This window comes from Blennius ocellaris, assembly GCF_963422515.1.
Source record: "Blennius ocellaris genome assembly, chromosome: 5".
Classification (NCBI taxonomy): domain Eukaryota; kingdom Metazoa; phylum Chordata; class Actinopteri; order Blenniiformes; family Blenniidae; genus Blennius; species Blennius ocellaris.
Window position 1 is genome coordinate 20,751,307 of NC_137654.1, and position 17,232 is coordinate 20,768,538.

General features: G+C 42.2%; 2 protein-coding genes across 4 annotated transcripts in view; one reads left to right on the plus strand and one right to left on the minus strand.

The window, feature by feature from the left end:
- zbtb46 (zinc finger and BTB domain containing 46) overlaps window positions 1-1,017 on the plus strand; it is a gene marked incomplete at both ends in the record, with an annotated part of 40,847 nt that extends 39,830 nt beyond the window's left edge. The window contains one exon of the mRNA XM_080497537.1: window positions 577-1,017. Within this exon, the coding sequence (XP_080353663.1) occupies window positions 577-1,017 (441 nt within the window). The remainder of the gene's footprint in view (window positions 1-576) is intronic.
- Window positions 1,018-6,556: 5,539 nt separating this feature from the next.
- Window positions 6,557-17,232, minus strand: part of slc2a4rg (SLC2A4 regulator) — a 32,943-nt gene continuing 22,267 nt past the window's right edge. For 2 of the 3 annotated variants that reach the window (XM_080497465.1, XM_080497464.1), the window contains exons 5-9: window positions 16,717-16,817; window positions 14,555-14,828; window positions 13,474-13,614; window positions 11,746-11,873; window positions 6,557-10,374 (exon numbers count right to left, since the gene is read on the minus strand). In XM_080497465.1, coding sequence (XP_080353591.1) covers window positions 10,263-10,374; window positions 11,746-11,873; window positions 13,474-13,614; window positions 14,555-14,828; window positions 16,717-16,817 — 756 coding nt within the window. In that variant the 3' untranslated portion in view covers window positions 6,557-10,262. The remainder of the gene's footprint in view (window positions 10,375-11,745; window positions 11,874-13,473; window positions 13,615-14,554; window positions 14,829-16,716; window positions 16,818-17,232) is intronic. The other variant, XM_080497466.1, reaches the window with a different exon arrangement.

Genomic DNA, 17,232 nt, shown 5'->3' on the forward strand with positions numbered 1-17,232 from the left:
CAGGTTGAGGGAATAATACTGACAATATAACAGCTTTCATGTTGCTGCCAGGCATCCGTTTAGGTATATTGCGGCCTTCCTGAAACAGGAGTTGAGCGATATAGTAACTAAGACAGAAACAGTCGGCTTGTTCGGCGGGCCGAGAGAGACTGGCCTCACAAATGTATTTTAAAAGAGGACCGAGGTGGCGAGACTGGTTAAAATTCCATAATATTAAACACCGACTAATGAATGCCCAAAAAAGAGGCGTTAAAAATAAGGTGTTGCTTTATGCCACATTATTCTCAACACGGATATCGACCATTTTCACACATTGGTTTACATTGAAAAAACCTGAAGATTTCCATCACATGTCTTTATTTCCCTTTTAAATGGAGACTAAGGGTTCCTCTGGGAAATTAAGAAAACTAGTAATTTCTCAAACACTGCTCGATCTACCAAACACACACTTTTTCGTGTGTTTTTATGTGAAAATATGAAACCGCTTGTTCAAGTTGAATTGTGTTTTAGCTTTTTGTTTGATTGGATTCAGAAATATCGACAGTAAAATGACGGCGGCATGTTTTCATCCCGCAGGTCCACAGCAAGGACAAGAAGTATGTTTGTAAAGTGTGCAGCCGGGTCTTCATGTCGGCGGCCAGCGTCGGCATCAAACACGGCTCCCGGCGTCACGGCGTCTGCGCCGACTGCTCTGGCCGGGGCATGGCGGCGCTGCTGGACCACAACGGGGAGGTGGGCGGCGACATCTCCCCGGAGGAGGAGCTGTATCCGGGCGACCGCTTCCACGACGACCAGGCGGAGTGCGACGGCGATGCGGAGGGGGAGGAGGAGATGATGGCGGAGGGGGACGGAGAGATGCTGGGGGAGGGGGAGGAGGAGGGGGGGAAGTGGAAGGACTCAGGGATGAGCGCCGAGGCACACGGAGCACTGGACAATGAGAAGGAGGAGAGCGACTCCTCGGCACAGGAGGGCGAGCAGCAGAACGGGAGCGAGCGGGACTTTTCCTGGATCTCATAGAATCTGTCCGGCTGCCCGTTTCCTTTTTTTTGTTTCCTCGACCAATCGGAAGATCTCCTGTGATCTCAGGCAGAAGCCTCTGCTCTCTTTACCCACCGTCCTTCCGTTGGGCAGGCCTTCCTCTCAGTGGAAATGCTGTAGGGTGACGCGCGACAATGATCTTAGACCAATCTGAGTGACACACACGCACGCACACACACACACACACACGCACGCACACACGCATACGCTACTCTCAACCTTGACTGCCATAGTAGAAGAAGAGTGATGAAGATGGCTCAAGTGCGAGGCTTTTTTCTGCTTACCTCCTTTACTTCTGATGCAGTGTTTTGTGTTTCGTTTTCTTGAGGGTTCAGGCCAGAGTCCAGTAGTTTTTCTACTCTGTCACGACAGGAATCAGCGAGGACGCCGCCAAGGACGCGGCCGACGCGAGACTGCAACTTTGTATGTTTGCCATCACAATCACCATGGAAACCAAGGATTGCTGACGGTGTAGGGGGGTGGGGGGGGGGGGGCGGGGGGGGGAAGGCGGGACAAAGCCAGAAGGGGGGCGTCTTGGTCCTTCCTCGGTTGTACAGCTCCTGGCGGAAAAGTGTCTCTCAGTGTGTGAAGGAGAGTGGAAGCTGTGTGTGTCCGAGGGGCGGGCGGCCCCCCCGGCACACTGTTGATGCAGAGTCCTACTGCCACAGACTTGCACTTTAATGACAACTGACTCCTATCAAAGCCCTGAACCCGTGGTTTACATTTTTGATCCGATCTTTACTTACCTAAACAACTCGGTGACCGCACCTACCTTTAAGGATATACTTTATGTCCTCTTGACTGTTATCATGATATGGAAATCACTGAACCTTTGTGCAGATTGCTGTTTATATAGCCTATGCCTTTCAGTGGGGTCCTGGAAGGGTTTTACTTCACTTAAGTTTACCGCCTGGTGACTATTTTATCGGTCCATTCCAACAAATACTGGAGATTTTGACAAATGTACATAATTTCAAAAGTGGTAATGAAGGCTGCGTGAGACAGAGAGACTGAGAGATAACGCTTACAGTCTGCGTGAGGGTTCCAAACGTACACACACACACACATACACACACATGTTTCTGCTTCCCTGTTTGAAACAAATCAACTCAAGCACACAACAGATCCACGTGAGCGACACTCCCGACTCTCTCCGCCTCTCTGTCTCCCCGCCGCCGCGTCTCCCACACTGGAGGTTGTGATAATAGGACCTGAGAGCAAAGCCTCTCGCACCCGAGGAGGAGCTGCCTTTCTTTCAAAAACCTGTTTTCTTTTGTTTGACCTTTTTTTTTTTTTTGTTCCTTTCTTTGCTCATATAATTCCAGTTTCTGGAGACAGAATATGCAGCCTCTTTCCATGGCTAATATTTCCTTTGGTCAAACACTTTCTCCGGCTTTGTGAATGCTTAAAAGAAAAGAGGATCAAAATTGTGCTTGAAATTCAGAGCTTGATATTTGTAGAGTGTTAATATTAATTTGCTTTGTTTAACAGTTATTTATTGACAAGACCTGTTTGTGGATTCCTGATTTTTGAGAAGTCATTCCTTCGTCTGTGTGTGTGTGTGTGTCTGTGTGTGTGCGTGGGAGGGAGAGAGAGAGAGAGAGAGAGAAAGAGAAAGAGAGTGAGAGAGCGCTCTAGTCTATGTTGATTTCTTAAGATTATTTCCATGTTTTTTGGCAAAAGTTATCGACAATTCAAGTGAGGCAGATGACATGATTATTATTATGAATATCAGAACTATGATTACTGTTGTTGATGTTACTTATTAATTATTATGATTATTATTAAGTGCTGGATGCTAAGCTTTATTGTGTGTTCTTTTTTTGATATTTTATATCTTGTATAAGAAAAAAAAAAAGCTTTTATACTTTGCCTTGTTGTGGACAGCAAGCCATGGGGCTTTTATCAACCTTTTATTGTGCCAGTTTACGCTTTTTCTGTCGTATTTGCTTTTTAGTTTTCTTTTTTTTTTTCTTTTTAAACCAAGGGGAAAAACACATTCACTGTCAAACTTCTCTATTAGATATTGATTGAAACATATATTCAGCACACGCTTTTGCATCACTAATGTACACTAATTGATAATTATCAAAACCAAAAACAATCTCGTACTTTGTATACATGAAGTGCTTTCGTTTCACAGTCTGTGTGTGCAGGTGCTTTTGGATTTTATTGTTGTGGTAAAACAGTTTTGTTGTTGGGTTGTTTTTATTTTCGTCACTATTTGTCACACCGTTTTTTGGGAAACAAAAAAAAAGAAAAAAAAAAGAAAGTGCACATGTTATGGTATTATTGTGAATATGAAGGGCTGTGTGAAAGGACCAGCTAGCTTTTAAAGACTGCATCTCAAAACCAAGCTGAGTTTTTTTTTAATTTTATTTTGTTGTTGTTTTTGGTTTAGTTTCTACTGCCTCGCCCCCCCAACAATACACAATCACGTGGAAATGCAGCCTGCAGGCAAAACGTTCCTCTCGCATGGTGGAGTGTTGTTGTCTGAGTGCTGTATTTCTATATATTCTTTTACACAGAAGGGAAAGTGAGTGCTGCAGTAGTAACTCTGGGAAACATTTGCTGGTCACACATCAGGCCTCGGCGATACGCGCCATGGACTGCACTTCCCATCAGCCCCTGCTGAGAAACTAACACACGTGTGATTTGTGATGCTTTCTATGTGTCCGTCTTGGTTTTATTTGTACTATTTATTGCGTTGTTGTTGTTTTTGTTTTTTTTTGTTTTTTGTTCTGTTTGACCCACTTTTTCAAATGGTTGTACTTTTCTGGGGTTAAAAAAAAAAAAAGAAGAAAGAAAGAAAGAAAAAAAAGAAGCTGAAAGACAATGGGGTATAAATTATTATGAATGTCAAAAGGTGGGTGTGGAAGGAGCCAATGATCAGTGACAAATCTCTGTCCTGTGGTGCTGTTGCAGCCACTGAGAGACATCTGGATGTATGCATGACTCCCCGGCCCCGCGCTCTTCTCACAACCTGTACTGTACGTCTTCTTCCTCATTCTGGGTTGTGCTTCAGGAAAACGTCCGCCATCAACCCCTCAATATGTGCCTCAATGACATTTCACCCGTGTGCATGCGAGAGTGTGTGTTTCCAAGAGATGAATGACTATTTGTATCAGTGGGTAGAGATTACCGAGATGTGACTGATCAGATTAGAGGTGCAAAATGTTGTTTTTTTTTCTTTTGGGATTTAAAACAAAAAAAAAACAAAAAAAAACTTTTTCTTTCATTTTTTTTTCTTTCTTTTTTGGAGGAATTAACCTTCAAAGAGACAAATCATGATGGGCCACTTAAGATTGTCCTTCCCGCCGTGTGTTGATGACCTTCTGTGCCCTGATTCTGTGGTCTTAACTGCATGCCTGTGTTCATTTTGTCATACCAAAGCGACATCTTCGGCATCTGCACACAACTGTCTCATTCCACACGATGCAAAACTGGAACTGTTTGCTCTATTGCAGATGAATATGGGTATTCTTAGACGTGTACAAATTGCAATCCTCATTTAGCCTGTATAGCTTGATTCACACGTGCAAATCATGAAGCCATAGATATGGGTATATCTATATTATACTATATTTCAAAATTGGCGCTTTTTACTTTAGATTTTGTTCTTCTACTAAGAGTGATGTGTGTATACCTTCATATATATGAATTTATATTACTATTATATATTATTTATTTTCTCTCAAGTTTCAGAGGGTCTTTGATTTGTAAAAGGTCACACTTGAAGCTTGAGGTTTGTTTATTTTCATTGGGAATATTGTTCAATATGATACCGACTTTATATTGATTATTATCATAATCCTGTGTTTGTAACAAAATGTGCTAAATAATCAAAAAAACCTGTCCTGTTTTTACACCTGTTTTGTTTTTGGGCAGATTTAAGTGCTCTTGTGCGGATATTTCTTGGGTTGATAGTACTGATCACAAGACGTTTTTACAGTCAACCATGAGCCTCCTGTTTTTGATGTTGGGATTAAGCCTCGCTGGCCGTCCGAGCCTCTTTCTAACTTCATGTTTAGTGGAAGAATTAGCTTGCCTATTATTTGCAAAAACCAATCAGTCTCAATAAATTTTGAAATTGCTGCTGTAAAGAAGTGACCAACGTGTGCTGTGCATTTTGTTGGCGTGGTGGTGTTTTACCTCCTTTTGACCACAAGGGCGAGCCAGAGAGCAGGCACATAGTAATTAATTCACTCGGTTCTGATTCACTTTCATTTAAAAAAACAAAACAAAAAACAAAACAAAAACACTTGTGGCACACTTCTTCCATTCAGGTTTATTTTCTTTCTGTCACATTACATCACATAGATCACATTATCAGCATCATACATGGTCATCCATCTTTCCAAGCACTCGTCGTAGGCCTGACATTCACACAAATACTCCTTGAGTGCACCACTCCTCAGAAAGTGCGTCCTCCGTGTGCGTGGGCCTGCTGAAGAAGACCAGAGGCCGAACCCACACACACAGAGGAGAAATCTTACCCTCCAGTGAAGACCCAAAGCTGACGTCACGTTCCTCACAAAACGCCATGAGCAGTGTGTGTGTGTGTGTGTATGTGCGCGTGTGTGTGTGTGTGTGTCTCGAGAAGAACACACCACATCAGCTTTGGGTGAATGGATACTGCGAGGGGACATCGAACACATAAAACCCTTCAGTGTTGTATCTCCAAACAAACAAACAAACAACAACAACAAAAAACAGTAAGAAAAAAAAAGAGCGATGCTAAACATGCAAAACAACCTCAAATCCAACCAGACAATCAATCAATGAAGGGGGGGGGATGCAAAGGGTCTTATTTTTACACCAGCCGAGTGTAAGGCTCAGTAAAAACACACGAGAGGAAGAAGAAATGGTCATTAAATGTGAGACGTGACAGACAATAATAGCACAGGAGGAGGAGGAGGAGAAGAAGAAGAAGAAGCAGAAAACTGAGTGGAGCTGCCATTGCAATGCATTACATTTGATTTGGAAGGAGATCTGTTGGCTTCGCTGCTGCCGATTTTACACACAAAACTGAAAACTGACATTCAAGATAAAGCAGCACACCAAATTTGACATATTTGGAAATAAAAACAAAGGCTTTCGTTTCTGATGCACATTTCAAGGGTTGTTTTTTTTTTTTAGCTTAATATACTGGGTAAAGGCTTGGGTGGGACCACGGTAAAGCTGGCGAGAGCGAAAAGAGGAAACGGAGAAGGACGAGGAGACGGGGGAGGCCGCAGTGAGAAGGGAAGGAAGCGAGTGGAAGAACGCCGAGAGCGCGCGCGCTGTCTGTCGGAATGTGCAGGACAGGACGGAGACCGCTCGGGGGTCCAAAGGTCGTCCTGCCGAACATCAACGTGACGTCACAACCACAAACAGCATCCACAACAAGCACACAGAAATCACGGGCGTAGGGGGCAGTTGGGCGGGTGAGGGGAGCCCAGAAGTCCCCCCCCCCCCCCACCGCCACCAACCCCCCACCCCACCCCCCCCCCCGGAACAAGTTCGTCCTTGTTCCATCATAAAGCATCTCATTGCACAAAGTAGGAGAGTAAAGCAATACTGCATGGTTGTGTTACTTTTCTACGGAGAAGCAGAGTGGCGACAGCTGTCTGTGGGTGTTAAAAATTGGATACCAAAATGAGCATGAACTACAGAATCACTACAGGCAGTACAAACTAACCAGCAACTATAACAACAACAACAACAAAAAAAAAGACTTTACTTTTTTTTTTGTTTTATAGGTTTTACATTCAACAGGTTTTGTTTTTTCTCCCCTTTGCTGTTAAGCTACAATATACATTGAATCTGTTCACGATAGCTTCTCAATCGACTTAAAAATGAAAGAAACAAATTCTGAGCAACGGTACTGTAAAAAAGAAAAAAAAGTTTCCTTTTCATATAACAGAGATACAATAACAAACAACAATATATGAAAAAAAAAAAAAAAAAAAAAAAAAAAAGCCTTGCGGATCTCTTTATGTTGCATATGTACAAGTAAGCCCTGAAACTGAAAATCCATCTGTATCGTCACTGCGCGCCTCGTGTCTGCTTCCCACCTCGACTTGTCAAATCTCCACTTTCCACACCAACGGGCTTTTTGCGTCCGCGTCCCTCAAATCTGGAGACGTCGATCGAAAAGGTACACGAGAACTCCCGACAACTCTGACCCGGGGGCTCGCGTCTGACGACCGCCAGGCGAAAGACGACAAAGTTCGCAGTGGTATCCGGCACTGGTCGGTATGTACAAGCTGTGCTATCTCAGCTCAGTGGAATAACGAAGGAGCAAAGAGGACTAAAGTGAAGGAAGCGCGAAGCTGAGCTGGATGAGTTCAATCGGGGTGAGAGTCAAACCGGAACGACTGCCGAGTACCGACGCTCCTAAAAAAAAACCTGCCAGCAGTACGAGAGGCCCGGCGCCGCGCAGTCTCACCGACGACGGGGAAATCCTCCCTAACACCCCCATCCCTTATTTAGTCCTTCCGGGCAGTGACGATACACCCTCCCGCCCCAAACTAAACACCTTTTCACTTAAAAAAAAAAAAAAAAAAACGTGTGTGTGTACAAAACATCTTGGTATAAAAACATGTCTTTGCGCAGTGCAGCATAGTGCAATTTCATTCGGTCAGTATAAGGGTTTTTTTTTTTTGTCGTTTTTTGTTTTTTTTCCTTTTCTTTTTTTTCTCGTCGTTTCATTGGCACTTGGTGAAGTTTGGGTGACTGGAAGAGTTTCTGCTGGGCGAGCTCACGAGGGACGAACCGTCACAGATCTTTTCAGACGAGACATTCGACGTCTGTTTACGTCCCGTTTCGCACGGCGGGGTTTTCTCAGACTTCGAGAACCCGCGAGACGCCCGGTCTGTGACGTTGGCGCGAGCCGACCGTTTCTGCCGTTCTTTACTGTACCTCGGTGGAAGGAGTCGCCCACTGAGAGGAGCGGGACGCTCGTGTAAAAAGCTGCTGAGACAGCAAAGTTAATCCGCTCAGGGAGGAACTTAGAAAAATATTTGTAGAAGGGGCTTTTCATGTTTTTTTTTTCCAGAATCGAGGGCGTTAATAGTTTTGTACAGATTGGGGGGAATCCTTGTAGGCTAAATTTATGATTTTTTTTTTTTTTTTGGGGGGGGGGCAAGATAATATTAACTTCATTTGACTACGGTTTGAGGGAAAATCAACTTTTAAATCTGAAATGGATTATATCATTAATTAAGTTACTACAAGCATACATCACTAATGGGAGGGGGGGTAAATAAGAACATCAAAATTAAGTCTAATCGGAGGATGTGTGAACGAACGAAGCCGACGAACGGCTCCTGCGTTCACTTCCAACATAAAGAAATCGTCAATAAGTTGTCCATCGATGTCACGAGGCAAATAGCAAGTGCTTTGACCTCAAGTTCTCCAATTTGAGGCGGTTAACTTTTAAAGAAGTGACGGCATATATTAAAAAATACGATAAAATCTTCTCTTTTTTTCCCCTTCCTGTTCCATACCTCTATTAATAAAAAGACGTAGAAAACAGGTAACAAAGTTCTTTTCAAATGGACAATGTTTGAAAAAAAGGGCTATAATATAAAAAGTATCTAACTATCTAAAAACCAGCCTACGTTGTATCTAAAGCTTGGAAATTCAGCTATTTTTTTTTTTAACTATTACAAATCTAAACTAAGAAGTAAGACTCTATTTTGAAAGGACATGTTAAAAAGCTGCTACACTTACTTCTGTAGAAATCAGTCACTCTTGCTCTGATTTTGATTCGATATTAATTTTAAAAGTGTTACACCAGAGTCTTTTTTTTTTTTCTTTTTTCAAGAGTTAAGAGCTGGATTAAAACAAAACAAAACAAAAAATAAGTGTCAGGTCCTGTGAAGTCACATCAGGCTCCTGCATTTAATGCTGGTTAGAGGGAATTATTCCGAAAAAAAAAACGATAAAAAAAAAACTTACTGAAGCGATTTTAAAAGTGTAAGAAATGAGTCAGAACGCCTGACGTCTGATCAGGCAGTGATTGTTGGGCGAACATCTTTCGGTTATTTGCCGACATACACACAATTTACATCAGTCAGACTGCGAGTTAGAAGTTTCAAAGGGCTGATATCATTCACGTATCGCTGTGGTAAACAATCTCTTTAAGAACATCAGCTGTCAAAGGAACAAAGTGAGTCTTTCTGCTTCAAACTCATGACTCAAGAGAAACAAAGCAAAAAAAAAAAAAGAAGACTAGATTACATGCTGTACTTTTACTGATTGCACAGTGCAACTGCTAGTTGCTTCAGCGACTCTCTGCTGAAAATAAACTTTAAAAGAAATAGATATCCAAGCTCTCAGGCATACACTGGCGTTACAGTGACACTCCAAAAGATGACTTATTTCTTTAAGGTGCATATTACTCGGGTAGAAGTATAAAGAAGAAGAGAGGGAAATATATTTCATGTATTTGTTGTGCATGTTTTTGTTTTTTTTTTGTTTTTTTTCTTTAGGAACACTCGTTTTGCTTTTTTGTACCACTTGGTGTCAGGAGACGGGTGTAGCCTGGAGAAGCTACGGGAAGCGAAGGTGGAGAGAAGGTGAATCTGCCTGATGAGCTGTTTTTCCAACCAGAATGTGTGGAGACGAGCGGCCGACGCCCGCAAAGACCGCAGGAGACAAAAAAAAACAAAAAAAAAACACACTGTGTGTCCTGCCTTTGGTAGCTCTAAAGTCTTTGAAGCAGTGACAATGAGAAAAGGATATGCTACAATGGTCTTAGCGAGCACATCTGATATTAAACCCTTAAATCTTAAAAAAAAAGAGAGGGAAAAAAAAAAAAGCCACGATCCATCTCATAAACAGTAGCTTACATGATGCTTCTATAAGAACAACAGAGTATACCAAAAAGCTTATCTGCAGAAGTGAAAAATTAAATCAGATGCTTTCATTTTAATGCTTTTTTTTTCTTCTTTTTTTTCTGTTTCCTGACTCAGTCTTTATAAAAGTCTCCAAACCTGCAAAAGTTCTGTTTATCTTGATGTTGTTGGGGTTTAGTTTAGTTTAGTTTTTTTGTTTGTTTGTTTCTCTTTTGTGTTTGGAGACCGCCCCCTGCTGGGCTGGAGGAGGCAGCACTGCGAGCTCCGTCACGATGAGACACCTCCCGTCTCCTCGGTGGAAGCGTCCGCCTCGCTGCCTCTCCGAGTCGGGACGAGCTCGTGGCACAGACCGGGGGACAGGGGTGACGGGGGGGGACGGGATTAGTCGGTAAATCTTTGACAGGCTTTTTTCCAGCGACAGGCTGTGCACCACATGTCTCTCTTCTCCATGCCGTACACCTTTCGACACTTCTTGGCCTCCCCACGGGGTTTCCTTGGTAACAGCAGATGTGACAGCATAAGGACACGCACACAGACATCCGCACGCCCACAAGAGCAAAAAGAGAGAGAAAACACAAAAAAAACACACACACATATGCATACACACAATATGCTCAAAGGCTCGTCAGAGTGAGTGTGTGTACACATGTATCTGCAGCGTCACACACAATCTGAGCCTGTAAACAAGTTTATGAACTCATTTTCCACTTCATTAAAAAAAATCTGAGGTGAAGAACTGCTCTTCCTTGATATTTCTTCATGACGGCTAAAAGCATCTTTCAATCTATTGCCTCGAAAGATGAAATGAAAACCTTTGATGATGCTAAGGATGCCGGATCTCATTGGATGAGGGCTGACAAACATGTGGCCTAAGTCGACCTGCCGGACCAGACGGCTGCAACCTTCGTGATTAAGAGAGACATTTTCATGACTTCTCACTAATTGAAATTTGTCTGGAGCCGCAAAAGTTAATTATGTGAAATGAAGAAAAAAAGATGTTCAAAAAAGGCTATAGAAATAACATTAAAAAAATTTAATCATACCTACAACTCACATTTACTTCATTACATTTTTAGCTTTTTTTTTTTGCTCCCCTTTCTACGATATTTTTTTAATGCATTTTCCAATTTTACGCATATTGGTTTATTTTTATTTTTTTAGCTATTTAGAGCCTTTCCTCATGGGTCGAGACATTCTTGTAATCCCTCCCCTCCCATTTTTGTTCCATTCTTTTCCCTTACAAACAACTATCAGCAATTTTAATCATTTTAGTTTAATCATCATTCCTGATTTTTGATTAAAATTTTTTGAAATTTGAGTAGTTTTGACTATTTTATGCAGAGCAGGAAAACCATGTTGTGAAGGGGCTGATGACGCAACCGAAAGTCAAGCTTTAAATAGTATCAGATATGATTCGGCACAAATGGAGAACAGTGCACAATCTTAATTACACACAGACATAATGACACAAATTCAGCCAAGAGGTGTTGCAACAAATTAATGATGCACAGATAACAATGCAAACACTTCAGTGTTATACTATTAACACGAGACGCTGCTTCGAATGTGCTTCTGTTCAATAAATTCAGGATTTAGAAATGCAATTACGAGAATAAACCCCTTATCAGGCAACGACCACTTAACTCTTAGATTTGTTTTGGTTTCCTTGAAACTTATTGATCACATCAGATTACATACTGTGTTGCAGGAAACTCGTACCAAATGTGAGCTTCTGAAGAAAACCCGTGATTTTTTTTTTTTTTAAATTCCATGTAGAATTTAATTTTTAAGTCATTTATGCCATTTATGCCTGTTAATGTGTATCAGCTATAACTGCATGACGATTAAACAGCAACACACGTACCTGGTTCCTGTTGTGGATTTCGGCGCTGCGGTTATTAAAGCGTGATTCTTGGTAACAGTGGTGTGTGTGCCAGCCGCCGGCTGCCTCTTCTCACCGATGCTAACTGTTCGGATGTGAGTCACCGGACCCTGGGAGGACAGAAACGTACCGTGAGTTTGTTGCGTCACGCCGTATTGACACAAGCGCGGCTTCCCACGCCGTGAATACAGATGTATGATCGCTTATTTTACACAGAACAGGCAGCAGGCCGAAGCAACAAGATACCTGGTGAGGAAAATAGATTTTTCTCCAAATACAAATCTATTGTTACTTTCAAGCTGTTTGGACTTAATAAAAATTTTTTTAGAAATAATGATAATAATGTTGACGTGTGTCCACTTGTCTGTTTTCTTACAGTTTGTATAATTAATATGATGTATCTGTATTAAATCACATCACAGGGTTTTAAAGCTGGCAGTTGCAGCTAAAATTCATAATTTTCCTTGATCAGATTACTCAAGTCAGATATTATTATACTCACCAAGCACAACGTTAGGTACACATCAGCACAAATATCTACTTAGAGCATTTAGACGACGTCACCACAGTGTAAATCGACTGTGAAAGTTGCTATCGGTGCCAGACAGACATCAGATTTGCCGAAGCATTTCTGAGTCTCTTCATCTCCGGGGATTTTCTCACAGTATGAGACGGAGTGAGGCAACAGTAACCTAAATACCCACTTGTAATAACCATTCAGAGTATCTGTCTCTGGTAACATGTTATCTGATCTTATTGGACGTTACTTATTACACCTTTTTGAGTTGCTTTGGCAAATTCCATCCTCAGTCGCTAAACTGTGAGTACAAGAGTCACAATATTTTCCAACATCACAACTCTCTCCCACAAAAGGTAGAAGGACCAACTCTCCCGAAATGTGTGGCTCAAAACTCGGTTTTTGGCTGCTGCTGCAAAAAATACAAGCTGTTCGGTGGCGAAAATATTAAGGTGCAACATTCGTGCAAGAACAGGACACTCGAATTCACACGGGCTCACCAAAAACAACATGTTGCTCGCCGCGGTTCTCGTCTAACTTTTGCCTGTCGTCTGTCGTGTTCGTCACGTTGGATAAAGAGCACAAGCATTTGGTAGATATCGAATCCCTCACAGATTTTTCTAAGTATATTTTTTTTACTTTATGGTGTTGATAGTAAAGGCAGTGAGTGGAGTGTAACAGGGACAACTGATAACGAGACGCGCAGGCTTTTGTAGCACCGTGCTGGGATTGATTTCCGTCTCTGTTATCCATTTTTAAAACCATCTTTGGATGAGTTATATCATATCATATATATACTCCAGTTGCTGGAGGGACACAGTCCTGCATGTTTTCATCCTTCCTCTGCTCCATCACAGATGATTGGAATGAGCGGCTCATTAACGGGCGTTCTGCAGAGTTTGATGATCGCGCGCTCATTAGATTCAGGTGTGTTGCAGCAGGAGCTCATTAATAACACGCAGGACTTTGGCCCTGCAGGACCAGGATCCGACTCCACGGAGGTCCGCTTAAGAAACAGGATGAGAGCATGAAAAACAGCATGAAGAGGCGAGTAAAGAGAAGAGGGGGGGGAGAGACGAAATAAAAAAACAAAAAAAAACTGTGATGCAAAGATCAAATGGCTTCAAGTGGGAAGCAGCGGGAAGAAGCGGTTAAGATGAAGATAAAAAGGTGGGAGACAAAGCCTCACTCACCGGGATGCCTTTGAAAATGACAGGAGGGGACTGCCACGACACACTGATGCCATTCGCAGCCCCAGTTCCAGGCCCAATCCCATTACCACTGCACATCCCAGCCAGCTCAGGACCCACTGGGATGCTCACTGGAGCCGTGGCCTGGAACACGGACCACCAACCCACACAGCCAGGAAAGGAGACGACAGGAAACAAGACGGATAGGAAATGTGCCGAGAGAGACAGACAAGAGGAGATTACAGGAAAAAAAAAAAGAGAGAGACATATAATTAGTATTGAAGCCTTTTCTCTTTTCTCTTAAATGCGCTTTCAAGTCCACCCTGAGCATGAGTTTAACAAAATAATTTTTTTAAGGTTTCATCATTACAGTGAGGTTTTTTTGTTGTTGTTTTTTAAAAAATTACTTACAGGAGATGAATTAGCAGCATTATGAGCGTGCTTACATATGAGAAGAAACCATTGCGGTTTCTTTGCATTCGCCCATTTGTACATCCACTTTTTTTGTGCATGTGTGTTGTCATAGCAACTGGAAGTGCGTCACTGCTTCAAAACCACCGCATAGGACTGAATTCAGTGTTCAATAATCTAATTTTTATACTTTCGCCAAACGTAGTCATTTCACCTTGAACCACTTCAATTTACCTTCAAGGGCATGAAAATGAGGAGTACATGAATGGCTACAAAAGAAAAAAAAAAAGAGGAGGAAAAAAAAAAGGGAGGAGGGACTGGCACCCAATGAAGCATACTTGAATTCTCATGAGTGAAACTTTTATAACTTAAAAGAAAATGACATGAAAATATGTTCCCGACTTGAGTTTTCATGATGAGTTAGATTAATACTTGCAAGGAAGTTTTGTTTGTTTGTTTTCCCGCTGTGCACTCCCACGCGGGCGTAGGAGAGAAGAAACTTGCCCTGACCTCTTTTTTTTTTTTTTTTTTTTCCTCTACTTTTTTTTTAAGCAATATTCTCACAAGCTGCATTTACAGCTTCCTCATAAGAAACAAATAATTTCCATCGCGGTAACACGCAGACTGCTTCACGTCCGCAGACGCTTCTCTCTCCGGGCGACGTGCGAATTACCTGGTAGGCGTGGTCAGTGCGGATGTGGCAGAGTGTGGAGGGAGCCGATTGGCTGAGCAGCGTGGGGGCGTGGCACTGCGGACCGTCCACGCTGATGTGCTCGGAGCGAGGGACGTCGGTGAGCGGCTGGGGGAAGATGGGCGGAGGGCCGACGGTGGTGGGGGAGGTGGGGGTGAGGCTGGACAGGCCCTCCGTGAGGCTGTCCATGTTGACCTCGATCTCTGAGTAGTAAAAGTCCTCCTCGCCGTCGCTGTAGTCCGAGTCACTGTTTCGCCTGCGGGCGAGACATTCCCGACTCACTTTCACGACTCAAGACACTCGGACAGGGGAGGACGAACTGCCGTGACCCTCAAAGTGATCAGTGCCCGTCCCTGCTGCATGTCAGACACCATTAATACAGTTTCATGTCTCAAACAGCAGGGGGCAGTAGCAGACAAGTGTGCTACAGCGACCAAATGGAATGAAGTCTGACGAGTGCATCAAACTAACCTTTGAATGGTTTCACTTTTAAAAAATTTAATAAAACCACAGTACTCATGATGACAAAAGGAAATCTTTTCTGAACTGTACTTCCATTTTTATTCGTGTCATTCGCTATTAACGCAATCGTTCCTGCTGTTTTGAGAAAATCTAAATTCATGAATGTGACCTACTGAGCCATATTTACTTGTCTAAAACCTTCAGCTTCAGATATGATATCTATTTATATGGAAGGCAGCTGTAAATGTCAGAGTTATACGTTTTTCACCTCTCATTTGTGAGACGATTGCTTTGGTGAGTATTTTCTTCCGTGTGGAGTTTGCACCTTCTCCCTGTGCATCTGTTTTCTTTGGATACTCTGATTTACTCCTGTAGACCAAAACTGTTTAACCGGTCACTCTGAATTTTGTGTTTGTCTGTGTTGAAAAAAGAAAATAAAACCTGTCCCCTTTGACTTACTGAACTTTCGACGAATGAGAATAAGCTGTGTGCTTTCCATTGATTTGTGAGAATATCATGAAGAGTTGTTTACTGACCGCACTAAAAATAAAGTTTTAATGCTTCCACCAAATACAATATTGAATTATAATATATTTTGACCTTTATGGCCTTTATTAAATGCCTCTAGGGTTTTTTTTTGTGTTGCTTTTAAAATGGATCCTTCATGTTCAGATTGGTTTTATTCTTGTTCTGCCACGGTTTCATTTAAATACCATCAAATATTTTCTGCAGGATTCTGATCCATGGGCAAGGATCACTTCTGAAGCTTCCTCCACTCAGTGTGAATGAATTAACATAGTTACACATACACACACGACCTCTCCTTCCTCAAAATGACCAGGAATTTCATTGAATCTCAGATCACAATCTCAGCCGTGTTCTGAGGGAAAAAATAGATTCAGTAACAAACAACTTGACAATGAGACTCCAACAAAGCAACAACTATGATTTGAAGTAACCATATTGTGGTGTCATTCATTTTTGTAATAACCAAACTCACAATCTACAAGTGAAATTACATAATTATTAACATTGTGGTTATTTATTTAAAGACCAACACACCCTCAGCAGGACTGGATTGTTTTAACTCTTCCTTGAAGCATCGATGAGCAGACAGTCTAATAACTTACAGTAGATTAGACGAAGGCGCACAGTTGGACCACATCCAAAAAAGTCAAACATCTGTCAATTTGAATGTCTTACCACACCCTTTAAATCCAGAATGGAATAGCACCAGCCTGAAGCTTCGGGTGAAGGATGAGTAAAAGGACACTTACACAAAATCAGTTCTTCATTGAAGTGAGAAACTAAGCCTGGAGTTCAATTAAACAAAAATAAAGAGGATAAGAGGCTAAACTGAATCTGAAAATAAAACAAATGACATCAACAAACACTGAATTGTTTTTTCTCTCAGAGAGAGATAATGTCATTATAAAAGCCATCGTGACTCATTAAGATCATAACACCACCTCATGGTGGTGTGTGTGTGTGTGTGAGATACGTGTGCGCGCGTGTAAAGATTAACAGTGCCTGAGCGCGTGATACAAACAGAATGTGCGGCACTCAGAAAGCAAAGTGTCTCTGTAAGGATTTGCCTGAGCATGGAAGTGCTCGGACTGGGAAACCCAGAAGACATTAGCTGGACACTGTGTCCAGTAGGACTGGTGGAACCAGAGACTCACCCCAGGTGGACGGTGCGGATGTGTCGCTGGATCCCTGAGGAGGTGCTGAGGACCTTTTCACAGTTCTTCCACAAGCACTTGAACATCACCTTCATGGAGTTCTGAAAGAAACATTCACCTCGAATAAATAACGGGACGCTGGTGTGATCCTCTGGTGCCCTCCAGCGTGTCCCTTGAGTCATGAATCCCTTTCTTAACAGCCAGAAATAGCTCAGCTGTGAGCTCTATTAACAAATCCAAAGATTTCTTTGCAGGAATCCCCCCCCCCCCCAAGAAACTAAAGTTTATGTTGTCCTTTTTTTCCCCTGTGTGGATCCAATTGGTTATCTTAATGGAAGAGCTTTTGTGGTCATTAAAGTGGCTCTCCACAAAGGACAGTGATTCCACATTAGAAGGAAATTTAAACAGAAAAGCTACCAACATGCACATCAAATGTGAGACACATTCAGAGTAAAAAAAAAAAAAAAAAAAAAAAGACGAGGACAAAGAAGGACAAACGGCAGTGACAGGCTGATG